General features: G+C 33.6%; 1 protein-coding gene across 1 annotated transcript in view; it reads left to right on the top strand.

The window, feature by feature from the left end:
- Positions 1 to 17,395, top strand: part of SLCO4C1 (solute carrier organic anion transporter family member 4C1) — a 59,158-nt gene that overhangs the window by 27,763 nt on the left and 14,000 nt on the right. The window contains 9 exon segments of the mRNA XM_028518161.2: positions 6,469 to 6,557; positions 6,559 to 6,592; positions 6,595 to 6,651; positions 8,428 to 8,524; positions 9,943 to 10,009; positions 10,011 to 10,072; positions 11,277 to 11,385; positions 12,671 to 12,815; positions 13,225 to 13,420. Of these exon segments, the coding sequence (XP_028373962.1) occupies positions 6,469 to 6,557; positions 6,559 to 6,592; positions 6,595 to 6,651; positions 8,428 to 8,524; positions 9,943 to 10,009; positions 10,011 to 10,072; positions 11,277 to 11,385; positions 12,671 to 12,815; positions 13,225 to 13,420 (856 nt within the window).

The following is a 17,395-nucleotide window of genomic DNA, read 5'->3' as shown; positions in this document are numbered from 1 at the left end:
GTGATATTACCCCTTTTTCTATGTTCTGGAATAGTTTAAGTGGCATTAAGTAGTATAATATTATTATCATCATTATTATTTAATATTTAAAAGCTTGGTAAAATTCATGTCTAAATTATGGGTTTGGGAATTAATCATTTTTGATTTTCAAATTTATTTTCTAGAAATCTGCTGTAAGTAATCTCCTGTGATTTTTTAAAAATTCCTCTCTGTAGAGTTTATTTCTTTCCTTTTTTTCTCATGCATTATTTGTATATATGTAATTTCTCTCTTTCATTATGTTAGCTACTGGTTTATTTTACTAATTATTTCAAATGATTTACTTTTTGTCAATTTCTAATAAGTTTTATTCCATTGGTCAAATTTCCATTTATTTGTTAATTATTTTAATTAGAGAGGCCTCTTAATTGCTTACCTTTTTTTTCTGGTATTCTCTTGCATGTTATTTTCTCCATAGATATCCTATAATAACTTCACCTAGCTCTAGTGGTGTTTACTGTTGGGAGCAACTCATGAATGTGTGATTTATTTTTATATATTTTTTATTTTGATGGGAGGGCCTTTTTCTGCTTGAATGAGATGATTTTCTTGTAAGAGCTATTGTAGTTATAGCACACAATTTTTATGTGTATTGTCTATGGTATCATTTTGAGAAATTTGGTAATTCCAGATATTTTGGTCTAAGAATAATTTAATAGAATTTTATTTTTTAAAAATTTCAGATAGAAGGGCCTTTTCATTTTCTGTTATATTAGAAGTTTCTAGTTTTTGATCAAATCTTTATTTTGATCATAAAATATTACTGTTATTTACTTTTCAGGATGCATATAGATATTTTTGCATTGTAATATTTAGTCAGGTTTTTTTTTAATCCTACATGAGACCTAAAAATTGAAGGCACAATTTTATTAGAGTATAATTTGACATGCTTTCCTAAATTCAGTGTTACAAATGCTTACATCTTCTCTGTCCTTTCCTGCTGTTAATAATTTGATCTCTTGGACTGAGAAAAGTAAAAATTAAAATCTGTTGTTTTAACTTTTTTTGTCTATTCTTGTATCTCTGGCAATATCACCTTAATTAAAATTGCTGCTATATATTTTCATTTTTTATTTACTTTCAATGTTTATGAAAATGTATTTGTATTTGTAATGGGTTGTTTTATTCTATATTTTCAAAATTTTTAATAAACTTGATTTTAGAACAGTTTTAGATTTACAGAAAAATTGCAAAGATAGTATACAGTTTCCATTTCCCCCTATTATTAACATTTTAATTTGTAGACTACATTTGTTATGATTGATGATCTAGTAGTGATACATCATCGTTCATGTTTGTACTTATTAACTAAAGCCTTACTTTATACTTTATTCAGATTTTCTTAATTTTTATTTTATGTTCTTTTCCTGTTCCAGAATCTGATACAAGATACTGTATTACATTTACTTTTCATGTTCACTTGGCTTCTCTTGGCTATGATGATTTCTTATATTTATTCTCCCTTCCCTTCCCTTCCTTTCCTCCCCTCCCCTTCCGCCCCCCTCCCCTTCCCTTCCCTTGCTTTCTCTTCAACCTTGGTAGTTTTGGGGGGCACTGGTCAGATGTTTGTGGAATGTCCTTCAATTGATAGTTGTCTGTGTTTTTCCAGTGATCAGACTGGTGTCATGAGTTGTTTTGAGGGAGTACCACATAGGCACATTGCCATTTTCATCATATCATATCAAAGGTTTATGCTATCAGTACCACTTATCACTCTTGATGATGACCTTGATCACCTGGCTGAGGTAGTGTTTCTCAGGTTAATCCACTGTGAACTTATTTTTTTGTTTGTTAGTTTTCACTTTCCGCACTCTACTCTTTGGAAGAAAGTCACCACGCGCACTCACACTTTAGAAGTGAGGTGTTATGCTCTCCTCTTTGAGGATGGAATATCGATAGAAATTACTTGAAATTGTTCTGAATTAGACTTTTAGACTTTTGTTTCTTTCTTCCACATTTATTTAATTATTCAATCATTTGTTTTTTCAGTGTGGATGGATATTTTATATATAATACCTTGGGCTATAATCCAGTGCTACTTTATTTTGTTGCTCAAATTATTCCAGCTTTGGCTACCAGAGTGCTTTTGGTTGGCTTGTGTCTCTTTGACAGACTTCCATGACTGTGGGGTTTTATTATTATTATTATCCCTATTATTTTAGAGGGCGAAAGGAAGGATGGAGAGAAAGAGAGATAGACATTTGTTGTTTTACTTATTTATCATTCATTGGTTGATTCTTGTATGTGCCCTGACCGGGGATCAAATCTACAACCTTGACCTATCTGGGTGACACTCTAACCAACTGAACTACTTGGCCACAGCCCATGGTGGGGTTCTGTTTGTTTGTTTTGAGTACTTCTTTACTTGCTGGCACTATGAGGTAATTCAGGCTAGTCCTGTATGTTTCTTGTCCCTATCTTAGAAGCCACCATTTCTGCAAAAGAGGCCCTGTAATTAGAGGATGGGAAATAATTTTATCATCTAGAAAACACTGATTATTTACAGTTCCTTTTGCTTGCAGTCTTGCAGACTCCACTCATTTCTAAAGTTACTTAGGTCAGGACCCTTACCCCCACCCCCTTTAGTGAGGTGGTTTTATGCATTTTCATTATAGTTAGATACTTTTGTCGCTTTCTGCAATTCATCCTGGAAACTTCTGACCTCTTAGTGATTTTTAAAAATTTATGTACATTAAATGTTCCTTTGTGTTATAAAGTTCAATGAATTTAGACAAATTCATAGTTACATATCCACAATTAAACTATCATATAGAATGATTTTACCACCCTAAAAAAAATCCTTTGTGTTGCATTTATTTAACCCGCATTCCCTCTTCCTGATCCCTTGGCAACCACTAATGTATTTACCATCACTATGGTAAATAGTGCCTTTACAGATTGTTATATACTTGGAATCATACAATGTGATTCCTGCCAAGCATACATAGACCTTGACCAACTACTCTGACATCCAGCCTGGTGTGCTCATTCTGGTTTATGAAGGTGAGCATGCTGTGACCAAGGATAACCTGTTTGGCAAGTTTGAACTCACAGGCATACCTCCTGTACCTCGTGGTGTTCCTCAGATTGAAGTCACTTTTGCTGTTGATGCCAATGGCATCCTGAATGTCTCTGTTGTGGATAAGAGTACAGGAAAAGAAAACAAGATTACCACCGCTAACGAAAAGTGTTACCTGAGCAAGGAAGACTGAGAAGTATAAAGCTGAAGGTGAGAAGCAAAGGGACAAGAATGTCTTCCAAGAACTCACTTGATCCTGTGCATTCAACATGAAAGCAATTGTTGAAGATGAGAAAACTTAGAGGCAAGATCAATGATGAGGAAAACAAGATTTTTGACAAGTGTGATAAAAATCATCAACTAGCTTGATAAGAAAATCAGACTGCAGAAAAAGGAAGAATTTGAATATCAGCAGAAAGAACTGGAAAAAGTCTGCAACCCAATCATCACCAAGCTGTGCCAGGGTGCAGAAGGCATGCGAGGAGGAATGCCTGGGGACTTCCCTGGGGGGTGGAAGCTCCTCCATCTGGGGGTGCCCTCTCTCAGCCCACCATTGAAGAGGTTGATTAAGCCCACCTCTTGCATAGAATTAACATTGTTCCACACAAAATATTGAAGGACCCCAAATATGTAGCAAATTCAATGACAGTTTTAAAAGTTGAGCTGCTGTATGATAAAACTGTGCATTATTGATACTTGAATATGAACTGTGTGCACAGGAAAAGGAAATAATGCACTTATAAGCACTGTATTATAAAGTGGAAAATGCGATGTTTTAAATAAAACTATTAAAAATTGGCACCATAAAACTATGTATCCTTTTCAGATTGGATTCTTTTACTTAGCAATATACATTTAATATTCATCCATGCCTTTCTGTCCTGATATACTATTTTCTTTGTATCAAGTCTAAGAATATCAATAGAAGAAAATTATTAGAAATAATGCAGAGTGATATATTAGACACAATGGTTTTTAAAAGTAGCCCTGGCTGGGGTAGTTCAGTTGGGTAGAGCATCATCCAGAATGCCAAGTTTGTGGGTTCAGTAGCTGGACTGGGCACAGATCAACCAGTGAATGTATAATAAGTGAAACAACAAATTAGCATTTCTCTCTGTCTTCTTTTCTCTCTCTCTCTCTAAAATCAATAATAAAATAAATAAAAGTTTTCATAGATAGATCTAAGGCCTTGTTAACTTGGGAGAATGATAAAATAAAATGTTAATTGTTTCAGAGCCTTTAATGTAATACTGAAAAATAAGTTAACTGCAGACTGAGGTATTGATACCCTCAAAGCTTAGGCATCTGAAATAATTGACAGAATTTGTGCTGGTGAGGGCCTGCACAACCAGTGATACGAACTGAGCACTCAGAAGTAAACCCTACATGTAAGAAATGTTATAAGAGATGTGGTCTTTTGTTAACCCCAACAGAATACCACATCCTTGTCCTCTTCCCACTAAATATATTACATATGAATGTTTAAAAAGTAATAAAAATGTTAGGATAAAGTCATTGCAAATTTATATATAATCTTGGAGAAGGGAAAACTTTTATATGTCAGAACCTATGAAGTCAATTTGAAAAGCTCTGTTACATAAAAAGTGCAAGTGGCCAATAAACATGGAAAAATGCTTAATTCATTGATACTATTTAAAAATAAAAATTTAAAATTAGGTTTATGTATAGAGATAGGCAATGAAATACACAGTTTTTATTATGTAAATGCTGCATTGGTGGTGGGATTAAATATTTGTATAACTTTTTGATAAGGCAATTTGGCTATATCGAAATATACATACTTATACAGTTTGACCTGGAATTTTCACTTTTTTGACCCGGTATTACAGATAGACTTGTACAAATATGCCAAGGCGAATTTTAAATATATTAATTATAACATTGTTTGTAGTGATGTAAACATATGTATAATATTCATAATATGTTATATTATTATTAATTACAGATTGTGGACTAGGTAAATGAATCATGGAACATTCATGTTGTGGATTAATATAACAGTGGCAACAAAGAATTTTAAATATGGCTTTAAGTTCCAACATCAAAGATGTTCAGGACATAATAACTGAAAACTGGAAGTTGTTAAATATAAGAATCGTATATTTAGTACAATCATATTTGTGTATAAAAGTAAATGGATATAAAACACGAATGTGTGAGAAGAATGTCTGAAAAATGATAAAAGGGACTGTCAATAGGGGTTCATTGCCTCTGTCTCAGTACCTGGGAGAGCATAAAGGGGAGCAAGTGGGGGGAAGAGGCAGTTATGTTCTTCTCTAATATTCTTCTGTACTATTTAAAAATTGTCTTAAAAAGCATGTTGAATCCTCATGGGTTACTTCTTCTGGAAAACAACAGCACATACCAAAACCCCCAGAATACTCTAAATGTCTACCAGATTACTACAGAAGGATATTTACCTATTACAAAAAGGCAATTTACTCACTGTGCAAAAGAAATGGAAAAAATAATAAACCAAGAAATATAACATGTATTAAATCTTGCTATATGTCAAATAATGAAGTTTTTAGTCTAGCCTACTAAGAAACTCTGAGAAACTGAATATTAAAACCAGGAATTACAATTCAAATATCCAACATAGCCAGGGAAGTAACACAAATAATGCCAGGAGATATCTTGATCTGATATTAAGGAAATGAAAATAGAATTAACTGAGGTCATTATTAAAATGCCAACTCCTGGATACTACACCAGTTTCAAAGGGGCAATTTAAAATATATTTTTAACAAGCATCTTTGTTTATTAATATTATCAGATAAGTTGAGGAAATATGGATTCAACCAGGGTTTGACTGTGATTTTTAAAGTTTAAATAAAATTTTAAAGAGAACCAATTTTCTTTTGATGATATTCAAAAGAATATCCTATAAACCCATAGATTTCTTCAAATTTAAAGGTAATAAAATAGTTTGAGTTGTAAAAAGAAACTAGACATAGCTTCAACTATTACTGCTTTGTGGTGAATATTAAGAATTACTATTTTGACCAAAATATTTTATTACCCAAGGACACGTTTCAAATGTGTTGAAAATCTTCATTCATAAATTCAGTATGGTGGTCATTCTGTATGCATGACTTGTCACCACTTGCTTCAATTTTGTCTATATTAATGTGGCTGAAAATTTGTTAATTTTGATTATTAAAGTTTTGGTTTTTTTAGTTTTGTTCTATATTTTCTAAATTTTAACATGGTAATATTTCATAATTTTCTTTATTAGTATAGTATTTTAAAATAGCTAACTACAATCAAAGTGAAGTGACTGGAAAAAATAAAGAGGGTTATATTAGGCAGGTGTAATTTATAAAGATAAATGTTTAAAATATTAGTTGAATTTCTTTATATTCATCACTTGATTTATTTTCCTAAAGATACTTGCTTAATAGCAAGGAATAGAACCAGTTGTACCTCTTCAAGTTCTTCACTCTCCAACTACTTGTATGTCTTCATCTTGGGACAAACTATTGCTGGGAACAGGAGGAACTCCTCTCTATACTCTGGAACAGCCTTTCTGGATGATTCTGTGCCCACACACAAGTCTTCTCTTTATATAGGTAAGTTTGCTCTGTAACATAAATGTCTCAGTATCATTTCATCTTATTGCTTATTTAATTTATAAATAAAGCAAACATATACTTATTTTAAAAGTTAGAAAAAAATTTCATGTTCATAGCAGCACAATTTACAATAGCTAGGTGCTGGAAGCAACCTAGATGCCCATCAGTAAATGAATGGATCAAAAAACTATGGTACATTTACACAATGGAATTCTATGCAGCAGAAAGAAAGAAGCAGCTCCTACCCTTTGCAACAGCATGGATGGAGCTGGAAAGCATTATGCTAAGTGAAACAAGCCAGGCAGTGAAAGACAAATACCACAAGATATCACCTTTAACAGGAATCTAAACAACAAAACAAAACAAAACAAAAAACTAGCAAAATATAACCAAAGACACTGAAATAGGGGATAGTCTGACAGTGGCCAGAGGGGAGAGAAGAGGGAATTTCAGGGGGGAATGGGTAGGGATTACAGGAACAAATTTGGAGGACACATGGGCAAAAACTAGGGGTGGGGGGTAATGGGGGGAAGGGGGGAGGGTTGGGTGGAGGGGCTGGAACCGGAGTAGGGGGGAGAAAACTGTACTTGAACAATGATTGAAATAAAAAAAAAGGGAAGAAAAAAATTTCATAAGCATTTCCATAAGATATGTGCAATATTACTTTTTTTGTTTGTTTTATTATTTGCTGACATTGTGTCCTTCACTTGAGTGCAGTTAAGAGTTTGGTTATGAACATTGGAGTGCATAGGTTCCTTTAACTGAAACATAATCAACAGAAGAAAAAGCAAATAAAATATAACAAGAAACACTGAAATTAAGAACAATCTAACAATAACCAGAGGGGAGGAGGAGGGGACAGTCGGGGAAAGGGTTTTCAGGAACTACTGTAAATGACACATGGACAAACCCAAGGGGGAGGGTGGAAGTAAGGGAGGGAGGTGGATTTGGCTGGAGTGGGAGGGAGTGGTGGGGGGGGGGAAATGCAGACAACTGTAATTGAACAACAATAAAATAATTAAAAGAAAAGAGTTTGGTTGAATGTCCTGCTCTATTTCTTGTTCTGAGCATGCACACCTTCCTGGAAGTGCCATCTAAGCAATAGACAGACTGCTTGAATTCTAGGGTAACTTACATAGGATGTGGAGATTGAGCCCTGTCATTCTATATAATTTACATCCTGGTGACTAAAGTCAACAAAAAAACCCACAAGACAGTACCCGGAAACTCTGACATTTTCCATTTCAGATTAACCCTTTTGATATACAACTTGATTTTTTTTCCTTTTTGATCTAATTTTTTAAATTTTTGATAGCATAAGTTTCTCTTAAATTTCTTCCTTGATGTTGTACAAGGTAGAGCTAGTTAGACTATCCATGGCCCTACAGCCAATTAAGGTATTATTTATTTGCACATGTGTTTTCACTTTATCAATTTGTTATTCTAATGTAGGGGACTAAATTGGTCCATTAGGACTGCTATAATAGAACACCATAGACTGGTTGGCTTAAAACAACAGAAATAATTATTGGGATTTATTGTAATTATTATTATAATCTATCAACTTTTACATTGAATTACATATTTCGAAATCTTGGATTTTATAGGTGATACCATTCAAATGGCATTATTTTAGTGAAAATATGTGTAATTTTCATGTAATTCTAATTTCTATTTTTCTACAGTAAAATATTTGTGTTTCTTTGCTATTGTTATACACTCAACACACAGTTGTATGGATGACCATTTTCCATGTGTTTGTCCTTCTTCCAGGAATTGGCTATTCTATGTCAATATTAGGCCCTGCTATTGGCTATGTGTTGGGAGGCCAGCTGTTAACCTTATACATTGATGTTGGTTTGGGACAAAGGCAAGGCAATATCTATTTTCCTTTTATTCAAATTTATTTTATTATTATAATGTTAACATCATAGACAGAACGTCTTCACTGTATTTCCTTAGTATGGCATGAGGAATTTTTCAGGAAACAAAATTGAATAAACACAATTTTTATATAATATTTTGGTTGCATTGTTTCATGAGTTAACATCATACAATCTTTTAATATAAAACTTTAATAAATAAGGATGTTTAGTAACAACCTGGTTAAATTTTTCAAGATCGATATACAAGACCCCATGCATTGTTCAAAAGAAGAATATAATCAAAATTAGTTATATTTGTAGTAGATTTAGCTGGAGGTAGATAGCTTGAAGGGTAAAGAGTCTATGATTCTCAGACTAAGTTCTGCAGTAGCTCTGATGATGTCTTAGAGATCACAGTTGTTCAGTTTTAATAACTGTGACAATGGGGAATGGTAATAGGTAATGTTGCTTTATCCCATACTATGTTCTGAAACATAGGTTTTTTTTATGTGTCACCTTAGCTTACATGCCAATTTTATTTCCTTTTATAATTTTATGAGATAGTTGGTACCACATAGCTAGTAAGTGACCAAGGCGTGAATCGAAGTGATCTTTTTGACTCCAAAATCCCCTTCTTAACCACTGAGTCACCCTCTCCCTTTCTGAATTGAGAAGTTTGTGACCTTTGAGTCATATTTTCTCACTTTAACCAATGGGAGTTATAACTAACCATCCTTTGTGTGACTGTGAACAATGAATATGTGATCATGGCCTATGTCCTTTGAGCTACTAGTCCTAGTTTAATCTTTTAGAGACTATATGAAAAGGTGTCAGAGGAAGCCCTTGAAACAGAGAGCTGGGTTTTTAAGAAAGGACATTTTAATTTTAGTGGAAATTCCACAAGTTGTGGGAGTGTTGTGTTTTGGGTGAAAACACTATCGATATAAATATGAAAACCATTATGGAAAAAATTTAATAAATCACTCTGCGAAGACCACTATATTTAAATGGATGCCGGTAATTGAAGCACAGCATATGGACTTTTCAACATAGGTCAGTGATATGCTTGTGGGATGTATTTAATATAGTACAGAAGGAAAACAGCCAAAGTTAGATAAAGAATGTTCAGAAATTCTATGTGTGCTTTCATATATTAACATACTTATATTTACTAATAAATATTTGAAAGTTTTATGTCTTACTTGCCATTCTGAAATACATTGCAAAACATTGTTCGTATAGCTGTCATTTATGCCCTACTATGTGTTATCTGATTCATCAAAATGGCTCCACTTGAAATATGGATGTTATAACAGTATTCCTCTGTAAATGCACTTGAATTATAAAGTATGTAATTATCATAAACTGAGTTTTAATTAACAATATAGAATTGACTTTAACCTTTTGTTTTCCTATCATATAGCACTGATATCACAGAGGATGACCCACGATGGCTGGGGGCATGGTGGATTGGATTTCTTTTGTCTTGGTTTTTTTGCTTGGTCTTTGATAGTACCTTTTTCTTGCTTTCCAAACATTTACCAGGTAAAAATGTTTTCTTTAAAACCAGGGAGCTTTATTCCAATTCAAGACAAAGTATTGCTTTCTGTGTAATTGATAAGAACCCAAGAAATTCATTGTTTGTTTTATAAAAATTTAAGTTGTCTGCCTATGCAAACTTTCAAGTAGCTGTCTCTATTTTAGAAAATATTGGGTAGGAATCTTAATTTTCATGGTTTTCCTTTGTTTTCAATTAAGAATCAGTAAAACTGTACATATTCACCTCCTTCCTGTATACTTGCTAAATTTGTTTCTTATGTGTTTATCTGAAATCCTGCTTTATGATACTTGTAAGATACAATATCTTTAAAATTATTAGTTTGTATTCAGTTAGTCACTAATTTCATTACAAGTCTGCCTTAAATCATTGATGTTGTTTGTTGTTGAAGTACAAGTGCTTTTTTCCAATTGTCACCAGCTCATTTTCACTTTATGCTAGTACTAGACAGTCTGTCCAAAAGAAAAGATTAATAGAAGAGGACTATCCATTTTTTTTCCCTGAGATTTTGCTTCTGTATAATCTTGTAGTTCAAATACACACACACACACACATATAAGTTTTTCTCTACACTGAGTATTTCATTGTTTCCCTTATATAATTACCATTTGGAAATGAGCAACTGTTAATTTGGCAGAATAGAAGTAGGTGGAACCATTGATTTTTTTTTCTCTTCTGGACCATCCCAGTTATAATGCTATATATTGACTGTTTTCTCAGACTTATTCAAAGAACCATTATTAAAAACCAAAGGGACCTGGTAATAGATGGTAAATATTGTTTCATTTGCAAAGCATGTTAGAATTAATGAGAGTAAGGGGGGAAAAAAGGCTCAAACATACTTTGTTTAATGTATAAATGATGAGAAAGAGAAACATTTTAATGGAAGAAAATGTTTTTGAAAGATTTCAAATAAAATAAATATGTGATTGGAATAAAATCATTTCATCTTAAGTTTTATATAAGTTGGAATTTCCTTAGTTAAGGGTAATAGTATTAGATCTTAGGACAGCCAGCTTGCAGACATGGATATTCATGCGGTTGTTGTTTTTTTGTGTTTTTGTTTTTACAAAGTGAGAAACCGGCTTCTTATATTTGGAATTTATATGCTTGTAGAAGTGTGTATCAATTAAAAAGAAAGCATTTTTAAAAATGAAAAATGAGGTGATCAAGTACATTTCCTATTTCTTTAGGTACAGAAAAAATCAGGATGGAAAAACTTCCCAGACTCATCAGAGTAATTGCTCCTTAGAACATTTAGATGAGAATTTTGGAAAAAAGTTTAAAGATTTTCCAGCTGCTCTCAAGGTAAAATAACACTGTTCACACACACTAACCCCTCATACACACATATGTACATATGTAAACACATGCACATATATAAAGATATTTCTACAATGCATTGTTGTTTGCTTATTTACTATTTTCTAGCTTTTATAAACAACTCTTCAGATTTAATTTTATTGTACTTTGAGTAAATGAAAACTATTCCAGAGTAGAATGGTTGAAAGAAAATGAGTTCTCTTATTGACAGTATCAATGTTCAGTGGTTCCTCCTTCGCACTATAACGCATTACTCCATGTCATTCCCTTTATGTATCAGATAGATCAACATCACTGAATTGTAAAACTGTATTTGAGAACACCAAACCAAAGTGTTTCCCTTGTGAAAGAAATGGTGGTTAGTGGCTACTTGGTTTGAATTTGAGCTTAAAGAAACAAAAGTTTCTGGTCTGTTTGGTCTGTTTGTTGAACTCAGCAGAAAAGCTTTCTTTCTATTTACATCATAAAAGTTTTTCACATAAAAGACTTTATACTTTTTACCTTTTCGAGATTTGAAATTATTTACTTTTCCTTAGATCATCTGGCTCTGACTTCTCAATCTCTTACCTTGCCCCTATGTCACCCTTGTATTTGCACATGTGTGAGTGTGAGTGAGTGAGTGTGTGTGTGTGTGTGTGTGTATGTGGTGGTTGGTTTTATGAAGTTTTTTTGCCTTTAACATTGCAGAAATATATTTTGGTTTTCACTTTATGGTTAGATATATTGGGATAATGAATCTCTATACTCCATTCCGTCTAGCAACATAGTCATCTCTTTAAAATTACTTAACTCTATGCCTGTGTGATGTCTGTAACTCCAGAGTCCTTCATCCATGGAACAACACTACACATTAGACGCATAAGGACCATTCTCACATGTGCTCATTGTCAGGTTCTTTATTTACTGGGCACAGGAATTCAGAATACAATAAAAATCAATTACAGGGCAGATTTACTGTATGGAGATTTACAGGAAGTCTGGGGAAGGTAGGCTTTCCCAGCGGGTTCTACCCCTTCTTCCATTCCCTCGCCCTTGACAAAGGCACAGCCGTCCAGCTGATGCGTCATCTGTCAATACTCGGGGTGTGTCACAGATCAGTATTTTCAACATTCTCTACATAAACCTATTTAATTTATATTTATACTTCAATGCTGAGGAAAAGCTGAAATTTTATGAATAATTATATGGTATTTATTGAAAATTGCCATGGTGATGCTGTTTTGCAGTTTGATCATAGTTATTCATTTGGTGAACTGTATTTTTCCTTTAGAATTTGATGAAGAATACTGTCTTTATGTGTTTAGTTATATCAACTTCTTCAGAAGCCTTAATTACTACTGGATTTGCTACATTTTTACCTAAATTTATAGAAAATCAATTTGGCTTGTCGTCCAGCTTTGCAGCTACACTTGGAGGTATTTTTTTTTTGTTTTAATGTAATCTTAATTTTACTGTACCATATTAAATGTTTAATACAATAGCATATAATTTGGGGTAGCCAAGTCTTTGAAATATAAACTTTATGCTGATTTTGATAAAAGTTTCTGATTTTCTGACATAAAACAATCTTTTGCATGAACTTGAAAGACACAGAGGTTATAGCGATATAGCTAAAGAGAATGGATATTACTGTTAACATGCAGAACATTAACTTTCTTAAATTTTTCAATGTAACTACTAAATCATTTATTCATATGTGTCTAAATCATCAGTGTTTTCTCTTGTTAAAACCAATTTACCGCTTGTTTTTGATCCTTTCCGATTTTTAGTGTGAGTTACCGAGTGTACTTGTGTGTTTTCTCACTGTGTCTTCTTTCTCATTAGGTGCTATTTTAATTCCTGGAGCTGCTCTTGGTCAGATTTTAGGTGGTGTTCTTGTTTCGAAATTCAAAATGACGTGTAAAAACACAATGAAGTTTGCCTTGCTCACATCTTTAATCGCACTGGTGCTGAGTTTTGTATTTGTTTATGCCAGCTGTGAAAATGAGCCATTTGCTGGTGTGTCTGTATCATATAATGGGTAAATATATTTCAATACTTATTGAAATTAATATTAGAGTAATGAATTATGTGTGTATTTCCAAATACGTGATAAATTGATAGGAGATTGTCTATTTCTTTTTAATCGGAATGCTTTTTCCTATGTCAGAATAGGTACTTTTATTTTAGTTTAAATAATTGACATCTTATTAAAAGTTGAGCCTCTACTCAGAGAGCAATTATTCTGTACTGATACTATAGCTCAAGGATACAAAGATTTAATACAGCAGAATCTTTGCCCTGAAGTGATTTATATATCTAAGGGAGAGTTTCACATTATATGTTCCTATTGATTTAAATTTTTAAAAATGGACATGTCTTCATGGTGAGATTCTTGTACTAAGTGGGTTGAAAAATGGGCCAGGAGAGAAATTTAAATGAAGCTAGTCCTAGGTAATACCAATCACTGTTGTATTCACTTTAGAAGTTCATGTTTATTGTAAAGACACACAGAACTTTTCCTTCTGCTCTGTAAACATATTTTCACCTTGAACTGGTTAGACCATTTTCTCTCTCTTTGCCTTGTTTGGTTTGCTCTGCAATCCAAAGCTCTGAGCAGCGGTTCAGGCAGGAGGGTGCATGGCAGGTGTTTTATAGCCTGCAGCGCTGCTGTGATATTAGTTTCACTACCTATGTTTGAGGCTGTTGGGGAAACAGTACTCCAGGTCAGGGACTCTGTAGTTTTGTGCAATACGGCATTCAAATAACCTGATTAGAATATACTTTGGAAAAGTTTGCCATTGACAGTTATCAATCATGATTCGTAATTGCTGAATATGCCTGTTATTGTTTTACACAAATGAGGTGCTGTTTCGAAAGCCATGTTTAGTTCAGCTCGAATTTATTTAGTGTTTGTTGACTGCTTCCCCTGGCAGAACTTTATGGCAAAAATCTATACTCTAGAGTTTTCATTGTAGCAGGAGAAATTGGGAAATAAAACAGTGAATGAACAATGCATTAGGTAATGAGAGATATACAAAAGGATATGAAATTCAAAAAGAGAGCGTTTCAGTTTCCTTTGACTAGATTCAGAAAAGACTTCATGGCATAATAAAAATAGGATGAAATATCCTTTATGGATGCAAAGAGTTTTGAGAGAGAAAGATTTCAGAAGAGGGAAGGTAGAGGGAATACGTTAAGCCAATAAATGCTAGAAGTTGAAGGCTGAGTTTCAGGACCCATTTAAATGGACTTAGGTCATGTTTCTGGAAATAGTAGAAAAATATCTGGAAATATCGAAGGTACTAAAGGTAAGTTGGGCAGATGTGACTTTCAGACCCAAACCTATCTCAAGAAACCACTTGTTTTGGTGTGTTACTTTTAGAGGAACACAAAGTTCTGGACAGTTTAATACTAATTTTCACCTTGACAGATGAATGATGTAGATATGAATCCTTTTAGTGTTCTTCTACCTAAAACAAGAATTACTACCAGATGACTGTCCTTAGTCTAATCAGAGGGGGAAAGCAAGTGGGATGCTACCAGTTTGAAGTGCATATGGAGGTTTGTCATCAAGAGATATCAGGAGCTGACATACAGTGTTTAATGCACATGTTCTTGGTGGGAAAAACCCTGAAAGCGTGTATACATGCATATGCATGCATGCTCACACACATGTGTGTGTAGATACAGATGGACTTGGATGTTGCAAAGAGGTGATATTGTTGGAATATTGTTCTCCGTATGCCCCAAATTCTTATTTTTAGCTCTGTAATCTGCATTTTAAAATGCCCATATCATCGGTAGCTTAGTCAAAACACTCTAATCCAAGAAACACGTATATGGAAAGAACAAAATGAGAATTCAGCCCTGGCAGGTGTGACTCAGTGGATTGAATGCCAGCCTGAAAACCAAAGGGTCGCTAGTTAGATTCCCAGTTAAGGCACATGCCTGGGTTGCCGGCCAGGTCCCTAACAAGAGGCATATGAGAGGCAATCACACATTGATTTTTCTCTCCCTCTCTTTCCCTCTGTAAAATAAAAAAATTAAAATCTTTTTTAAAAAAGAAAGAAATACTATAGTTAAGTACATACACTATTTTTTCCTCTATCTGGCCTATAGCTGGACTCTCATTGCTTATCTAAACTAGTACCTTAAAGAGTCGTATCTGTCACACTGTTGTAATAGGTTTAGGGAAATCTTTACTTATTGTAGAGGCATAATTATAGAATAATGCTTTAGATTCAAATAAATTAACATTTAAGTTCTACTATTTGTGATAAACATGTTTATCATATATACATGTATTTGTGTGTGTATATATATACACACACATACATTTTTTAAATATTCCAGATTTTCAAAACTTAGAATATTTTAATATGTATTTGAAAATAATGTGTATATATTAAGACAATTTAACAAACTTCAAGTGTTGGTTATTTTTCTAACATTTGTTTCCCTTTTACCTCATGAAGTAAAACTATAAAATAGTTTTAGGTTAAAGTGACTGACCCTTGGTAATAAGGAATATATGCTATATTTTCTTGTTTCCAATGTAGTTTGCATTATGCTGTCTCAAACTTTCATATTTTCAGTAATAATCAATAATATAAGGATATATATTGGAAATTTACATTTAAAATTTTGTGTAGTGGCCATTTCTTGAGTTTCAAGGATAGTTTTTCTCTATTCCCCTTATTTCTATATCTGTATTTAAACCAGTTGTTGTCAGGCTAACTGTAATGCTTCTTTTTTGTGAATAGAATCATGCTTGCAAAAGAAATCTGGTAGCAGTCTGTGGAATAGATTAGATACAGCAGTCCCCAATTTTTGGGGCACTAAGGACTGGTTTCATGGAAGATAATTTTTCCACAGACCAGGTGGAGTGGGGGTAGTTTCCAGATTATTCAAGTGTGTTACATTCAAGTTCATCTCCTGCTGTGCAGTTCAGTTCCTAACAGGCCCAGACCGGTACTAATCCGCAGCCCGGAGGTTAGGGGCCCCTGGAAGCAGAAGAGTATCTAGGTAGACTGACAAATTATTTAAGATTTATTCTTTGACCATCCTTTCCTTCAAACTCCCCACTGATTTGTTTCCAGTTTGTTTTCTATTGTGTGATCTATTTCTGTTATGAATTTCTCGTTCTCCTCCTACTCCTTAAATATCATTTTCCAACATAGCAATTATTACCTTTTAATACTTAGAAAAATCACTAATGTACTTTTTTTCATGCCGAGTGCAAGATAGTTTCATGATGGAAGATTTTTATCTGTCCTTCCCTTCTCCCTTCCCTTTCTTTATCTTCCTCCTTCTTTCCCTTTATCTATCTATCTCTACCTTTTTATTTCTTTTAACTATATTTTCACCACTTTGGCTCTAGCATGTTATTTGCACTCACTATGTATTCATGAAGTAAGTGGATGTCCAAGACTTCTGTACTGTCCTCATGCTACACTGTTTGAATAGTTGATCTTATCATTCTCATGGTTTCAGCTATGGGTGTATGCAAATTAGCAGTAAGAGGTCTAGCTCCCAGCCAGATTTCTTCACCAAATTGGAGACTCTTAATTTCAGTATGCATAAAACCAAACATCTTGCCCCCCAAACTAGTTCTCTATCAAAAAGCTAGGTTGAACACTAGGAGTCACTCTTGACTCTTCTGTTCTGAATATGGATTCAATCACTCAAACACAAAATCTTACTGACTCTATAAAATATTTCTCAAATCTGTTTGTCTTAGCCAAGTGTTCTATTTTAGTTCTCCTATACATTATCATAACTTGTTGTTTGTGGTATTGTAACTGGTCCCTTTCCTTAAAATTCATACTCTGTATAACTCCTGGGATTATTATTTATAATGTGCTTTTGACAGTCACTGTCCAGTCCAAAAATAGTTTGATTACCTTTTCAAAATAGGTCAAAAAGCTCAATGTTTTTAACAAGGTCCAGCAGGCCCTCAATAATTTGGCCCTTGACTCCTCTCTACTGACATCTGTCACTCTCTGCCTCAGAC

This window comes from Phyllostomus discolor, chromosome 3 (genome assembly GCF_004126475.2).
Source record: "Phyllostomus discolor isolate MPI-MPIP mPhyDis1 chromosome 3, mPhyDis1.pri.v3, whole genome shotgun sequence".
Classification (NCBI taxonomy): domain Eukaryota; kingdom Metazoa; phylum Chordata; class Mammalia; order Chiroptera; family Phyllostomidae; genus Phyllostomus; species Phyllostomus discolor.
Note: the sequence above shows the minus strand (reverse complement) of the source record. Positions and strands in the feature narration are given on the sequence as shown.